The following is a 15297-nucleotide window of genomic DNA, read 5'->3' as shown; positions in this document are numbered from 1 at the left end:
TATATGTATAGCTGATTCACTTTGTTATACAGCAGAAACTAACACACCATTGTAAAGCAATTAAACTCCAATAAAGATGTTAAAAAATAAAAAAGAATTAAAAGAAAAAAGAATTATATCCCCTTTTCTCAACTAATGAAAATATTTTTTGTTCGTGGAAAAAACCTGAAACCTTAACTGAGCCAGATCGACACCAGGATGCCTCAGCTCGGGTAGGGAACAGTGAACACAGAAACGCTCGCTCCCGTTAACGTACCGAGCGCCACTCTCTCCACATATATGTGCAAGGACTTATTTTCACGAGCCAGTGAGTATCATAAGAAATGTGTGCCAGGGGCTTCCCTGGTGGCGCAGCGGTTGAGAGTCCGCCTGCCGATGCAGGGGACGTGGGTTCGTGCCCCGGTCCGGGAAGATCCCACATGCCGCGGAGCGGCTGGGCCCGTGAGCCATGGCCGCTGAGCCTGCGCGTCCGGAGCCTGTGCTCCGCAACGGGAGAGGCCACGACAGTGAGAGGCCCACGTACCGCAAAAAAAAAACAAAAAAAGTGTGCCAATGGAGTCACACTGAAAAAAGTGTGTGTGCTGCCACCACCACGAGTTGACGAGTATGTTGTTTTTTAAAGGAGTAGGGAACAGAGGAGCTTGTGAAACGAGGCACCAGCGAGAAAGCCACCCACCCACCTTGTCTGACACGGCCCGAGGTCAGAGGAAACGCACCACCTGCGGGGCCTGCACCAGGCATCAGAGCGGTCTGGATGTCTCACCCAGAGCCTTAGCGTTTTACGACAGTGGCAGGAACTAACCTGTTCACCAAGTGTCTTCTTTTTCTGGACTGAACTAATAAGGACGTTCAAGAAAGTATCAGTATAGATGATGGGCTAAAGACCCCCGGAGAACATGCCGCCAGGCTAGGCACATAAGCACTGTGGCGACACAACCAGGCACAGCAGACCTGGATGTCCCCTCAGGTCCCTCTGCAGGATGCAAGCTGCCACATGCTCCCCATCGGGCGGATTTTCAAGTTATTTTAGCCTCGTGCTTCTCAAAGTGGGGTTCCCTGGCCAGCAGCATCACCTGGAGGCTGAAGAAATGCAGATTCTCAGCCCAATCCCAGGCCAGTGGAGTCACAGATCGGTCTGAACAAGCCTTTCAGAGGATTCTCAATAGGCTGAAGTTTGAGAGCCCATCTTAGATAGGATTGGCCACATTACTTGCAGGCCTTGGTGCAAAATAAAACTGTGGGAACCTCTGTTCAGTAATTATGAAGAATCCCACGACAGTGACAACAGAGCATTAAACCAAGCCAGGGCCCGCCTCTGCAGCTGCCCAGGCCGCTGGCCCTGGTTTAAGGGATGGGCAGCATTTTCCACGTGTATTCAGAACGGTTCTTCACATAAGGAGCCCACTCCTTACAGCTCCAGGAGACATGGTCCTCCTGTTTGTACTGACCTTGTACTCTCATGGAAGCCACCAAAAAGGATTAACTGTCTCTTCCAGGCCACCATCCGATGTCCACTCCGTCCTGAAGGACCGCCTGGTGATCTAAAATTGAACAACAAAAAAAGAGGAGCTTGGCAGATGGCGGAAGAGTAGGACGTGGAGCTCACCTCCTCCCACAAACACCAAAATACATGTACAAGGGGAACGACTTGCACAGAACATCTACGGAACGCTGGCACAAGACCTCAGACCCCCGAAAGCACAAGAAAACCTCCACATGACTGGGTAGAACAAAAGGAAAAAGAAAAAAAAGTGAAAGGAGTTGGGACGGGACCTACACCCCAGAGAGGGAGCTGTGAAGGAGGAAAGGTTGCTGCACCGTGGGAAGTCCACTCATCGTCAGGGAGATCAGCCTGGACAGACGGGGAGCTCTGAAGCCTGAGGGGAGCTAACAGCCAGTTCGCGGAAGGCAACACGGAGAGTGCCCTGCACAGACAGTCGGTACAGCTGCCCTGCACTCCCCAGCCTGAGACACTCATCCACAGGCACGGGGGGCGGCTGGGTGCTGAAGCTTGGGCTTCGGAGGTCAGACCCAGGGAGAGGACCAGAGCTGGCACACGGAGACAGCCTGAAGAGGCTGCACTGTGGCAACTGGGGGTGTGCTCGGAAGAAGCCTGGGCCTGTCAGAGAGGCAAGGCGCCACTGCTGGGGGGCATGTAAGGAGAGAAGCCGGACCACCATAAAAGCTTCCTTCCTTGTACACGTGCTCTCAGTCAACGGGATACCACCTACACGAGCTCTGAGCTGGGTGTTAGCCGCCACCACCATCATGGGCTCTAGAGGCGGGCATGGGCCATCGCCACTGCTAAGACACACACAAGCAGACCCGAAGCGCTGCCCCCCGCTGTCCTGGGAGTGCACAGGCCACGACCACGAAGCCCGCGAGCAGGCCCCAAGCGCTGCCCCTGCTGCCCCAGGAGTGCACGGGCTGCCGCTGCCACCACAAGACCCATGAAGAGGTGCCAAATGCTGCCTGCACTGTCTCCGGAGGGCATGGGCCACCACCACCAAGAGACCCGCCAGCAGGCGCCAGTCACTGTGCCCTCGTGGGAGCATGCGGCTGCCACCGCCACTACGAGAACTGGGAGCAGGGGCCAATCGCTGCCCCCACTGCCCAAAAGGCTCAGGGGCCACGGCCACTGCAGGGAGACCAAGAGGGGCTGATCGCCGTCCCCGCCACAGCAGGAGCGCACGGGCCCCCGCACCTGCACACCCCGTATCAAGGGGATAACGTCCAGCACACACTGAGGAAGGAGGCAGCAAGCATCCAGACTGAAAGCAACCCCTCAAAGCCAGACAAGATGGCAGAGTAGAGGGTCGCACTCACCTCCTCTCAAGAAAACTCCAAAATCACAGCTAACTGCTAAACAACTATCAACAAAAAGGACTGGAGGGCTTCCCTGGTGGCGCAGTGGTTAAGAATCTGCCTGCCAATGCAGGGGACACGGGTTCGGGCCCTGGTCTGGCAAGATCCCACATGCTGTGGAGCAACTAAGCCCGTGTGCCACAACTACTGAGCCTGCGCTCCAGAGCCCGCGAGCCACAACTACTGAGCCCTCGTGCCACAACTACTGAAGCCCACAAGCCACGACTACTAAAGCCCGTGAACCACAACTACTGAAGCCCACACACCTAGAGCCCATGCTCCGCTACAAGAGAAGCCACCACAATGACAAGCCCGCACACTGCAATGAAAGGTAGCCCCCACTCACCACAACTGGAGAAAGCCTGTGCGCAGCAACAAGGACCCAACTCAGCCATAAGTAAACAAACAAACAAGCAAGCAAATTTTTTTTAAAAAGACCGGAACCTACGAAAAAAGATATTTTACACCCAAAGACAAAGCAGAAGCCACAACGAGATGGTAGGAGGGGCACTTTCACAATATAATCAAATTCCATACCCGCCAGGTGGGTGACCAACAAACTGGAAAATAATTATATGGTAGAGGTCCTCCCACAGGAGTGAGAATTCTGAGCCCCACGTCAGGCTCCCCAGCCTGAGAGTCTGGCCTCAGGAGGAAGAGCCCCCAGAGCTCTTGGCTTTCCAGGCCAGCAGGGCTTGAGTGCAGGAGCTCCACAGGACTGGGGGAAACAAGAGACTCCACTCCTGGAGGGCACACACAAGATTTCGTGGGCAACGGGACCCAGCACAAAGCAGTGACTCCACAGGAGCCTGGGACAGACACATCTGTGGGTCTTGGACGGTCTCCTGGGGAGGCAGGGATCAGCTGTGGCTCACTGTGGGGGCAAGGACACTGGTGACAGAGGCCCCAGGGAATATGATCAACGTGAGCTCTCCTGCAGGTCACCATCTTGGCACCAAGACCTGGCCCCACCCAACAGCCAGCAGGCTCTAGTGCTGGGATGCCTCAGGCCAAACAACCAGCAGGGGAAACACAGCCCCACCCATCAGCAGACAGGCTGCCTAAAGTTGTAATGAGCTCACAGTTACCTCTAAGCACACCCCCTGACATGGGTCTGTCCACCAGAGGGACAAGACCCAGCTCCACCCACCAGAGGGCTGGCTCCAGTCCCTCCCACCAGGAAGCCAGCCCAAGCCCAGCACCAACCTCACCTACCAAGGGCAGACACCAAAAACAAGAGGAACTACAATCCTGCAGCCTGCAGAAAGGAGACCACAAACACAGAAAGTTAGACAAAAAGAGATGACAAAGAAATATGTGCCAGATGAAGGAACAAGATAAAAACCCAGAAGAACTAAGTGAAGTGGAGATAGGCAAGCTACCTGAAAAAGAATTCAAAGTAATTATAGTAAAGATGACCCAAGATCTCAGAAAAAGAATGGAGGCACAGACCGAGAAGACACAAGAAATGTTTAATAAAGAGCTAGAAGATTTAAAGAACAAACAGACGAACAACACAATAACTGAAATGAAAACTACATTGAAAAGAATCGACAGCAGAATAAATGAGGCAGAAGAATGAATAAATGAGCTGGACAACAGAGTGGTGGAAATTATTGCCACAGACCAGAATAAAGAAAAAAGAATGAAAAGAAATAAGGACAGCCTCACAGACCTTTGAGACAACATGAAACACATCAACATTCACAATATAGAACTCCTAGAAGAGAGAGTGAAAGGGTCCAAGAAAATAGTTGAAGATATTATAGCCGAAAACTTCCCTAACATGGGAAAGGAAACACTCACTCAAGTCCTGTAAGTGCAGAGAGTCCCATACAGGATAAACCCAAGGAGGAACATGCCAAGACACATATTAACGAAACTGACAAAAATTAAAGACAAAGAGAAAATATTAAAAGCAACAAGGGAAAAGCAACAAGTATCATACAAGGGAATCCCCATAAGGTTTTTTTCAGCAGAAACTCTGCAGGCCAGAAGTGAGTGGCATGATACACTTAAAGTAATGAAAGGGAAAAGCTACAACCAAGAATACTCTACCCAGCAAGGCTCTCGTTCAGATTCGAAAGAGAAATTGGAAGTTTTACAGACAAGCAAAAGCTAAGATAATTCAGCACCACCAAACCAGCTTTACAACAAATGCTAAAGGAACTTCTCTAGGTGGAAAAGGCCACAACTAGAAACAAGAAAATTATGAATGGGAAAGCTCACCAGTAAAGGCAAACACACAGAAAACGTAGGAAATCACCCACACACAAATATGATATCAAAACCAGCCATCGTGAGAAGAGGAAAGTACAGATGCAGGATATAGGAAGTGTGTTTGAAATTAAAGAGACCAGCAACTTAAAACAATCTTGTATATATTCAATATACAGACTGCTTTACCAAAACCTCATGGGAACCGCAAACCAAAAATCTACAATAGATACAACAGACACACACACACAAAGCAATCCAAACACAAGACTAAGATAGTCATCAAATCACAAGAGAACAAAAGAAGAAGGGAAGAAAAAAGACCTACAAAAACAAATCCAAAACAATTAACAAAATGGCAGTAAGAACATACATATCGAGAATTACCTTATGTGGAAATGGTTTAAAGGCTCCAAACAAAAGACAAAGACTGCCTGAATGGATATAAAAACAAGACCCATATATACGCTGTCTACAAGAGACCCACTTCAGATCTAGGGACACATACAGTTTGAAAGTGAGGGGATGGAAAAAGGTATCCCATGCAAATAGAAATCAAAAGAAAGCTGGAGTAGCAATACTCATATCAGACAAAATAGACTTTAAAATAAAGACTGTTACAAGAAACAAAGAAGGACACTACCTAATGATCAAGGGGTAAATCCAAGAGGAAAATATAACAATTGTAAACATATATATACACCCAACATAGGAGCACCTCAACATGTAAGGCAAATGCAAACAGCCATAAAAGGAGAAATTGACAGTAACACAGTAATAGTAGGGGGCTTTAACATCCCACTTACATCAATGACAGATCATCCAGACAGAAAATCAGTAAGAAAACCCAGGCCATAAGTAACACGCTAGACCATCCAAAAGCAGCAGAATACACATTCTTCTCAAGTGCACATGGAACATTCTCCAGGACAGGTCACATGCTGGGCCACAAAGCAAGTCTTGGTGGATTTAAGAAAATTGGAATCATATCAAGCATCTTTTCCGACCACAACACTATGAGATTAGAAATCAATAACAGAAAGAACTTTAAAAAAATAACAATACAAACACATGGAGGCTAAACAACATGTTATTAAACAACCAATGGATCACTGAATAAATCAAAGAGTGAATAAATAAATAACTAGAGATAAAAGACAATGAAAACATGGGAATCCAAAACCTATAGGATGTGGCAAAAGCAGCTCTAAGAAGGAAATTTACAGCAATACAATCTTACCTCAGGAAACAAGAAAAATCTCAAACAACCTAACTTACACCTAAAACAACTAGAGAAAGAAGAAGGAAACACTAAGTTAGTAGAAAAAAAAAATCATAAAGGTCTGAGCAGAAATAAATAAAACAGAGACAGAAAACAATAGCAAAGATCAATGAAACTAAAAGCTGGTTCTTTGAAAAGATAAAATTGATAAACCTTTAGCCAGACTCATCAAGAAAAAAAGGGAGACAGGTCAAATCAATAAAATTAGAAATGAAAAAGGAGAAGTCACTACTGACACCACAAAAAATACAAAGGATCATAAGAAACTACTACAAGCAACTATATGCCAATGAAATAGACAACCTAGAAGAAATGGACAAATTCTGAGAAAGGTACAACCTTCCAAGATGGAATCAGGAAGAAATAGAAAATATGAACAGACCAATCACAAGTACTGAAATTGAAACTGTGAGTAAAAAGCTTCTGACAAACCAAAGTCCAAGATCACATGGCTTCACAGAGGAATTCTATCAAACATTTAAAGAAGAGTTAACACCTATCCTTCTGAAACTCTTCCCCAAAACTGCACAGGAATAAACATTCCCAAACTCATTCTATGAGTCCACCATCACCCTGATACCAAAACCAGACAAAAATACCACAAAAAAAGAAAATTACAGGCCAATATCACTGATGAATATAGATGCAAAAATTCTCAACAGAATACTAGCAAACCAAATACAACAATACATTAAAAGGATCATACACCGCGATCCAGTGGCATTTATCCCAGGGATGCAAAAATTCTTCAATATACGCAAATCAACCAGTATGATACACATTAACAAAGTGAAAAATAAAAACCGTATGATCATCTCAATAGATGCAGAAAAAGCTTTTGACAAAGTTCAACACCCAGTAATGATAAAAACTCTCCAGAAAATGGGCAAAGAGGGAACGTACCTCAACATAATAAAGGCCATAGGCCATAGATGACCAACCCACAGCTAACATCATTCTCAATGGTGAAAAGCTCAAAGTATTTCCTCTAAGATCAGGAACAAGACAAAGATGTCCACTCTCACCACTTTTATTCAACATAGTTTTGGAAGTCCTAGCCATGGCAATCAGAGAAGAAAAAGAAATAAAAGGAATTCAAATTGGAAAAGAAGAAGTAAAACTGTCACTGTTTGCAGATGACGTGATACTATACATAGAAAATCCTAAAGATGCTACCAGAAAACTACTAGAGCTCATCAATGAATTCGGAAAAGTTCCAGGACACAAAATTAATGCACAGAAATCTCTTGCATTCCTATACACTAACAATGAAAGATCAGAAAGAGAAATTAAGAAAACAATCCCATTTACCACCGCATGAAAAAGAACAAAATACCTAGGAATAAACCTACCTAAGGAGGAAAAAAGACCCATACCCTGAAAACTATAAGACACTGATGAAAAAATCGAAGATGACACAAACAGATGGAAAGATATACCATGTTCTTGGATTGGAAGAATCAACACTGTCAAAATGACTATACTACCCAAAGCAATCTACAGATTCAGGGTAATCCCTATCAAATTACCAATGGTATTTTTCACAGAACTAGAAAAAAAATTTTTTTAATTTCTATGGAAACACAAAAGACCCCAAATAGCCAAAGCAATCCTGCGAAAGAAAAACGGAGCTGGAGGAATCAGACTCCCTGACTTCCCACTATGCTACAAAGCTACAGTAATCAAAACAGTATGGTACTGGCACAAAAACAGAAATATAGATCAATGGGACAGGATAGAAAGCCCCAAAATAAACCCATACACCTACGATCAATTAATCTATGACAAAGGAGGCAAGAATATACAATGGAGAAAAGACATTCTCTTCAATAAGTGGTGCTAGGAAAACTAGGCAACTACAGGTAAAAGAATGAAATGAGAACATTCTCTAACACCATACACAAAAATAAACTCAAAATGGATTAAAGATCTACTGTAAGGCTGGATATGATAAAACTCTTAGAGGAAAACATAGGCAGAACACTCTGACATAAATCACAGCAATATTTTTTTTGGATCCACCTCCTAGAGAGTAATGAAAATAAAAACAAAAATAAACAAATAAACAAATGGGACCTAATGAAACTTAAAAGCTTTTGCACAGCAAAGGAAACCATAGAAAACAAAAAAAACCCCACAGAATGGGAGAAAATATTTGCAAATGAAGTGACTGACAAGGGATTAATCTCCAAAATATATACACAGCTCATGCAGCTCAATATCAAAAAAAAAAACAAACAACCCAATCAAAAAATGGGCAGAAGGGGCTTCCCTGGTGGCGCAGTGGTTGAGAGTCCACCTGCCGATGCAGGGGACACGGGTTTGCCCCGGTCCGGAAGATCCCACATGCTGCGGAGCGGCTGGGCCCGTGAGCCATGGCCGCTAAGCCTGCGTGTCCAGAGCCTGTGCTCCGCAACGGGAGAGGCCATAACAGTGAGAGGGCCACGTACTGCAAAAAAAAAAAAAAAAAAAAAAGGGCAGAAACCTAAACAGACATTTCTCCAAAGAAGACAAACAGATGGCCAAAAAGCACATGAAAAGATGCTCAACATCATTAATTACTAGAGAAATGAAAATCAAAACTACAATGAGGTACACCTCACACCTGCCAGATAGCCATCCTCAAAATATCTACAAAGAATGAATGCTGGAGAGGGTGTGGGGAAAAAGGAACCCTCCTACACTGTTGGTGGGAATGTAAATTGGTGCAGCCACTATGGAGAACAGTATGGAAGTTCCTCAAATAACTAAAAATAGAGCTACATATGACCCAGCAATCCCACTCCTGGGCATATATCCAGAGAAAACAATAATTCAAAAAGATACATGCACCCCAGCGTTCACTGCAGCTCTATTTACAATACCCAAGACATGGAAGCAACCTAAAAATCCACTGACAGAGAAATAGATAAAGAAGATGTGGTATGTATACACAATGGAATATTACTCAGCCATAAAAAAGAATAAAATAATGTCAGTTGCAGCAACATGGATGGACCTAGAAATTATCATACTAAGTGAAGTAAGTCAGACAAGGACAAATATCATATGATACCACTTATATGTGGAATCTAAAAATATAATAATAATACAAATGAACTTATCTACAAAGCAGAAACAGACTCACAGACTTCAAAAAAAAGTGATGGTTACAAAGGGGAAACGTGGAGGGGGGAGGGATAAATTAGGAGTTTGCAATTAACATATACACACTACTATATGTAAAATACATAATCAACAAGGACCTACTGTATAGCACAGGAAACTCTACTCAATATTCTGTAATAACCTACACAGGAAAAGAATCTGAAAAAGAATGGATATATGTATATGTATAACTGAATCACTTAGCTGGACACCTGAAACTAACACAGCACTGTAAATCAACTATACTCCACTATAAAAGAAAAATTAAAAATAAAAAAGAACCACTTTTTACACCAATTTATTCTGTAAGCACTTACTGGGTACCATCAAATTTGACCACAAGCTACCAAAACCATCCTGAGTATAACTAACTATTATAAACTCTAGAATAAAACAGGAGAAAATCTCTATGACCTTGGCATAGATATAGATAGAAGCTAACAAACTGGACTCCATCCAAATAAAAATCTTCAGCTCTTCAAAATAAACCATTAAAAAATAAAAAGGCAAGTGATGGACTGGGAGAAGTATCTGCAAATATATATCTGCAAGTGACCTGTATCCAGAATATATAAAGAACCCTTACTACCTTATCAGTAAGATAAACAACCCAATAAAAACACAGGCAAGGGCTTCCCTGGTGGTGCAGTGGTTGGGGGTCCGCCTGCCGATGCAGGGAACACGGGTTCGTGCCCCGGTCCGGGGGGATCCCGCATGCCGCAGAGCGGCTGGGCCCGTGGGCCAAGGCCGCTGGGCCTGTGCGTCCGGAGCCTGTGCTCCGCGGCAGGAGAGGCCGCGGCGGTGAGAGGCCTGCGTACCGCATAAAAAAAAAAAAAAAACCACAGACAGAAGATCTGAACAGAAAGTTCACAAAAGATATGAAAACAAAATTCACAAAAGATAGAAAAATCATGTATAGACATACAGACGACTAACAAAAATATGAAATGTGGTCAAGGCCATTAGATGTCAGCTGTTTAATACCAGAAGTGAGCTCCTCCCTGCATCCCCCGGGGGGCCTGAGACAAGAGAGGGCACCCAGAGCTGTGAGGCCAGGAAGCGCTGAAGCTGTGGGGAGGGTGAAAACGGGACAACAGCTTCTCACAACTGCCACACACAGACTCAGCACACAACCTAGCAATGTGACACCAGACATTTACTCAAGAGAAATGAGAACACAGGTTCACACAGACACCTCCACGTGTTCAGAGAAGTTTTACTAACGGCTGTCCAAAGCTGGAAGCGGTGGAAAGTGCTCCGAGTACACAGAAACACAAGGTGTGGTGTGTTCATCAGACAGAACACGCGTCTGCCATGGAAAGGAGCCACCTACTGACACACACCACGACATGGGCGGTCTCAAATACACCACAGACGAGGGAAGCAGGGAGATGGAGGAGCGTGGACTGGGTGATTCCACTTGTATGAGATTATAAAAAGGCAAAATGAATCCCTGGTGACAGCAGCTGCCTGGGGCCCAAGCTTAGGAGGGATCTGACTGCAAAGGGGCAGAAAGGAACTTTGCAGGGTGATGGAATGTTCTGTTTCGGGTATGGGGGTGGCTACACAGGTATATATAGTTGCTGAAATTCATCTAACTGTACACATAAAAGGTATACATTTTATAGAAGGTAACTGTATCTCAATAAAACGGATATAAAAATACACAGCAATAAAAAACCAGGAAGAGGGACGTCCCAGCTTCTGGTTCAGCATATAAGGAGGCTGGAAGTTGCTACTCTGTCCTATAAAAAGCTAAACAGACTGAAAAATCCACAGTTCTTGATCTGTAAGAGAGGTGAGGACACAGGGAACACTGCTGCCCACAGACTGGAGAGACGGGCAGTGACACAGAGCTGTGCTCGGGGCAGGGGGGACACACACAAGCAGAAACCCCGGAAGGAACCAGTGCTGGGGTAGAAACCAGGGTAGAAACCCTAGCTCAGCTGGAGGCCCAGTGCAGACAACTCTGAGACTGGGAAGCCCCAGGTGGACCTCATCACCAGGGCACCCACAATATTGTAAGATTTACCGCCAGGGGCTCGACCAAAGTCCCACAGTAAATATCAGAGAAAACCCCCCTCGTGCCTCTGGCAGGGGGAGAGGAAAAGGAACCACTCTGAGAGACAACAGAGCCCTGTTCTTAACGAGGCCGGCCCTCGAGGGAAACTAGTTAACCACAATCTAAGCTGCTGTGTATTATCAGGGCCAAAATGACCTGGAGGAAGAGAAATACCCAACTCCAGCCCACTCCAGGCAGCCTGTCTCACCTAAAGGGATGGAAAAAACTGAGAAACACTGGAGAAGTTCATGGTCCAGAGGCACAGGCTTCACTAGAAGACCTAAACCCAATCAAAGGACTAGCGAACACTTCCAGTCCCCCCCCATCACCAGCGACCTATTTACAGCAGTTCCTTTAACAGATACATCATGTCCGGCAGTCGAGAAAAAATTACAAGGCATACTAAAAACAAAAACCACAATTTGAAGAGACAAGTGTCAGAACCAGACATGGCAGGAATGCTGGAATTCTCAGACCAGAAATTTGAAACTAAGTTTAATATGCTAAGGGTTCAAATGGACAAAGCAGACAGCATGCGGGGACAGATGGGCAATGTAAGCGGAGATGGAAGTCCTAAGGAAGAACCAAAAAGAAAGCCTAGACATGAAAACCACAGTGACAGAAATGAAGAATGCCTTTGATGGGCTTGTAGTGAGACTGGACACAGCTGAGGAAAGAATCACCGAGCTAGAGGATATCTCAATAGAATTCCTGAAAACCAAAAAGCAAGGAGAAAGAGACTGGGGGGGAAAAAAGAACAGAATATCCAAGGACTGTGGGACAAGTACACAAGGTGTAATGTACATGTAATGGGACTATTAAAGGGAGAAGAGAGCAAGGAACAGAAGAAATATTTGAAATAACACTTACTGAGAATTTCCCCAAGTTAAATTCAGACACCAAACTACAGACCCAGGAAGCTCAGAGGATGCCAAGCAGGATAAATGCCAAAAACTACACCTTGGTATATATATCATTTTTAAATTATAGAAAATCAAAGATAAAGAAAGTATCCTGAAAGAAACCAAGGGAAAAAACACCTCACCTACAGAGGAACACAGATAACAATTACATCCAGCTACTCCCCAGAATCCACGCAAGCAGGAAGAGACTGGAAATATTTAAAGTGCTGAGAGAAAAAACCCCATCACCTAGAATTCTGTACTCTATAAGAGTATCCGTCAAAAGTGAAGGAGAAATAAAGCCTTTATGAGACAAATAAAAATGGAGAGAATTTGTTGCCAGTAGACCTGCCTTACAAGAAATGTTTAAGGAAGTTTTTCAGAGAAAAGGAAAACAATATAGGTCAGAAACTTAACTGATCATACAGGTAACAGTTTGTTTAAAATAATAATGGCAACAACGTATTCAGTTATGCTTGCTTTTGTGCCTGTGTGTGTGCGTGTGTGTGTATACATGTATATGCCTCTAAGGAATATATATTTGTGTGTGTATATATACTCACATATGTGTACATATAAGTGAAATGAAGGACACAATGATACAAGGGATGGGGAAAAGAAATCAGGATTAACTTGTTCTTACAAGGTACTCACACCACCCGTGAAGTGGTATAGTGTTATTTGAAAGTGGACTTGGATTAGTTTTAAATGTATACTGCAAACTATAGGGCAACCACTTAAAAAAGTAAAAAAAGAAGTATAACTGATATGCTAAGAAAGGAGAAAAAAATGGAATTATAAAATGTTCTATTAAAACCATAAAAAGCAAAAAAAAGAGTGGAGGATAAAAACAGGAACAATTAACAAGGGCAACACACGGAAAACTCTAACAAACATGGTAGATACTATATCAGTAATCACTTTGAATGTCAATGGTTTAAATGCACCAATTAAAACACAGAGAGTATCGGAGTGGATCAAAACACAAGACCCAATTACGTGTTATCTACAAGAAACACACTTTAACTATAAAGACATATATGGATTAAAAGTAAATGGAATGGGGACTTCCCTGGTGGCGCAGTGGTAAAGAGTCCACCTGCCAATGCAGGGGACACGGGTTCAAGCCCTGGTCTGGGAAGATCCCACATGCTGCAGAGCAGCTAAGCCCGTGAGCCACAGCGACTGAGCAACCCCCACTTGCCACAACTAGAGGAAGCCTGCACACAGCAACAAAGACCCAATGCAGCCAAAAATAAATAATTTTTTTAAAAAAGGAAATGGATGAAGAAAGATATACCATGCTAACAATGATCAAAGGAAAGTAACAGTAGCTATATTAATTTCAGATGGGGCCGACTTCAAAGCAAGGAAAGTTGTCAGGGATAAAAGGGGCATTACATAACGATAAAGGAGTCAATTCTCTAAGAATACATAACAATTTTTAACAGGTATGCACCTAAGAACAGAATGTCAAACTACGTGAGGCAAAAACTAACCGAAGTGCAAGGAAAAACAGATGAATCCATTATCATTGCTAGAGAATTCAATGCCGCCCTCTCAAAAATGGACAGATAAGATACAGCAAGCAGAAATCAATAAGGATATGAACTCAACAACCATCAATCAAGTGGATAAAATTGACATCTACAGACTACTTCGTCCAGCAACAGCAGAACACACATTTCTCTCAAGCTCACAAAGATCATTCACCAAGTCAGACTCCATTCTGGGCCATAAAACACATTGTAACAACATTAAAAGTATAGAAATCATATAATGTCTACTCTTAGACCATGACAGAATTAAACTAGAAATCAGTAACAAAAAAAATAACTGGAAAATCCCAAAAAAGGTAGAAATTAAACAACACACTTCTAAGTAACACATGAGCCAAAGAATAATTATCAAGAGAAATTATTAAATATTTTAAGTCAGATGGAAATGAAAAGACAACTTACCAAAATTTGTGGGATGCTGTGATAGCAGTGCTTAAGGGAAACTTATAGGGTTGAATGCACATATAAGAAGATCTAAAATCAATAATCTAAGTTTCCACCTTAGGAAACTAGAGAAAGAAGAGGAAATTAAACCCAAAGTGAGCAGAAGAAGAAAAAAAAGAAATTAAAAAAAAGAAATTAATGAAATTGAAAACAGGAAATGAATAGAGAAACAACGAACAAAACGAAAAGCTGGTTCTTTGAAAAGATGGATAAAATCAATAAATCCCTAGCCAAGTTAAGAAAAAAAGGGACAGGATACAAAGCACTAATATCAGAAATGAGGGCTTCCCTGGTGGCGCAGTGGTTATGAATCCACCTGCCCAGGCAGGGGACATGGGTTCGAGCCCTGGTCCAGGAAGATTCTACATGCCACGGAGCAACTAAGCCCGTGTGCCACAACTACTGAGCCTGTGCTCTACAGCCCATGAGCCACAACTACTGAGCCCACATGCCACAACTACTGAAGCCCATGTGCCTAGAGCCCGTGCTCCACAACAAGAGAAGCCACCACAATGAGAAGCCCACGCACGGCCACTTGCTGCAACTAGAGAAAGCATGCGCGCAACAATGAGGACCCAACACTGCCAAAAAATAAATAAATTTAATAAATTTTAAAAAAAGGCTTCCCTGGTGGCGCAGTGGTTGAGAGTCCGCCTGCCGATGCAGGGGACGCGGGTTCGTGCCCCGGTCTGGGAAGATCCCACATGTCGCGGAGCGGCTGGGCCCGTGAGCCATGGCCGCGGAGCCTGTGCGTCCGGAGCCTGTGCCTCACAACGGGAGAGGCCACAACAGTGAGAGGCCCGCGTACCGAAAAAAAAA

General features: G+C 44.0%; 1 protein-coding gene across 4 annotated transcripts in view; it reads right to left on the bottom strand.

Annotated features, from left to right (window-relative positions):
- Positions 1-15297, bottom strand: part of KLHDC4 (kelch domain containing 4) — a 55887-nt gene that overhangs the window by 16616 nt on the left and 23974 nt on the right. For all 4 annotated transcript variants that reach the window (XM_079906990.1, XM_079906987.1, XM_079906988.1 and 1 more), the window contains one exon: positions 1449-1541. In XM_079906990.1, coding sequence (XP_079763116.1) covers positions 1449-1541 — 93 coding nt within the window. The remainder of the gene's footprint in view (positions 1-1448; positions 1542-15297) is intronic.

The sequence above is a fragment of the Stenella coeruleoalba genome (genome assembly GCF_951394435.1).
Source record: "Stenella coeruleoalba genome assembly, chromosome: 20".
Lineage (NCBI taxonomy): Eukaryota > Metazoa > Chordata > Mammalia > Artiodactyla > Delphinidae > Stenella > Stenella coeruleoalba.
This window is presented reverse-complemented; position numbering and strand designations above follow the sequence as displayed.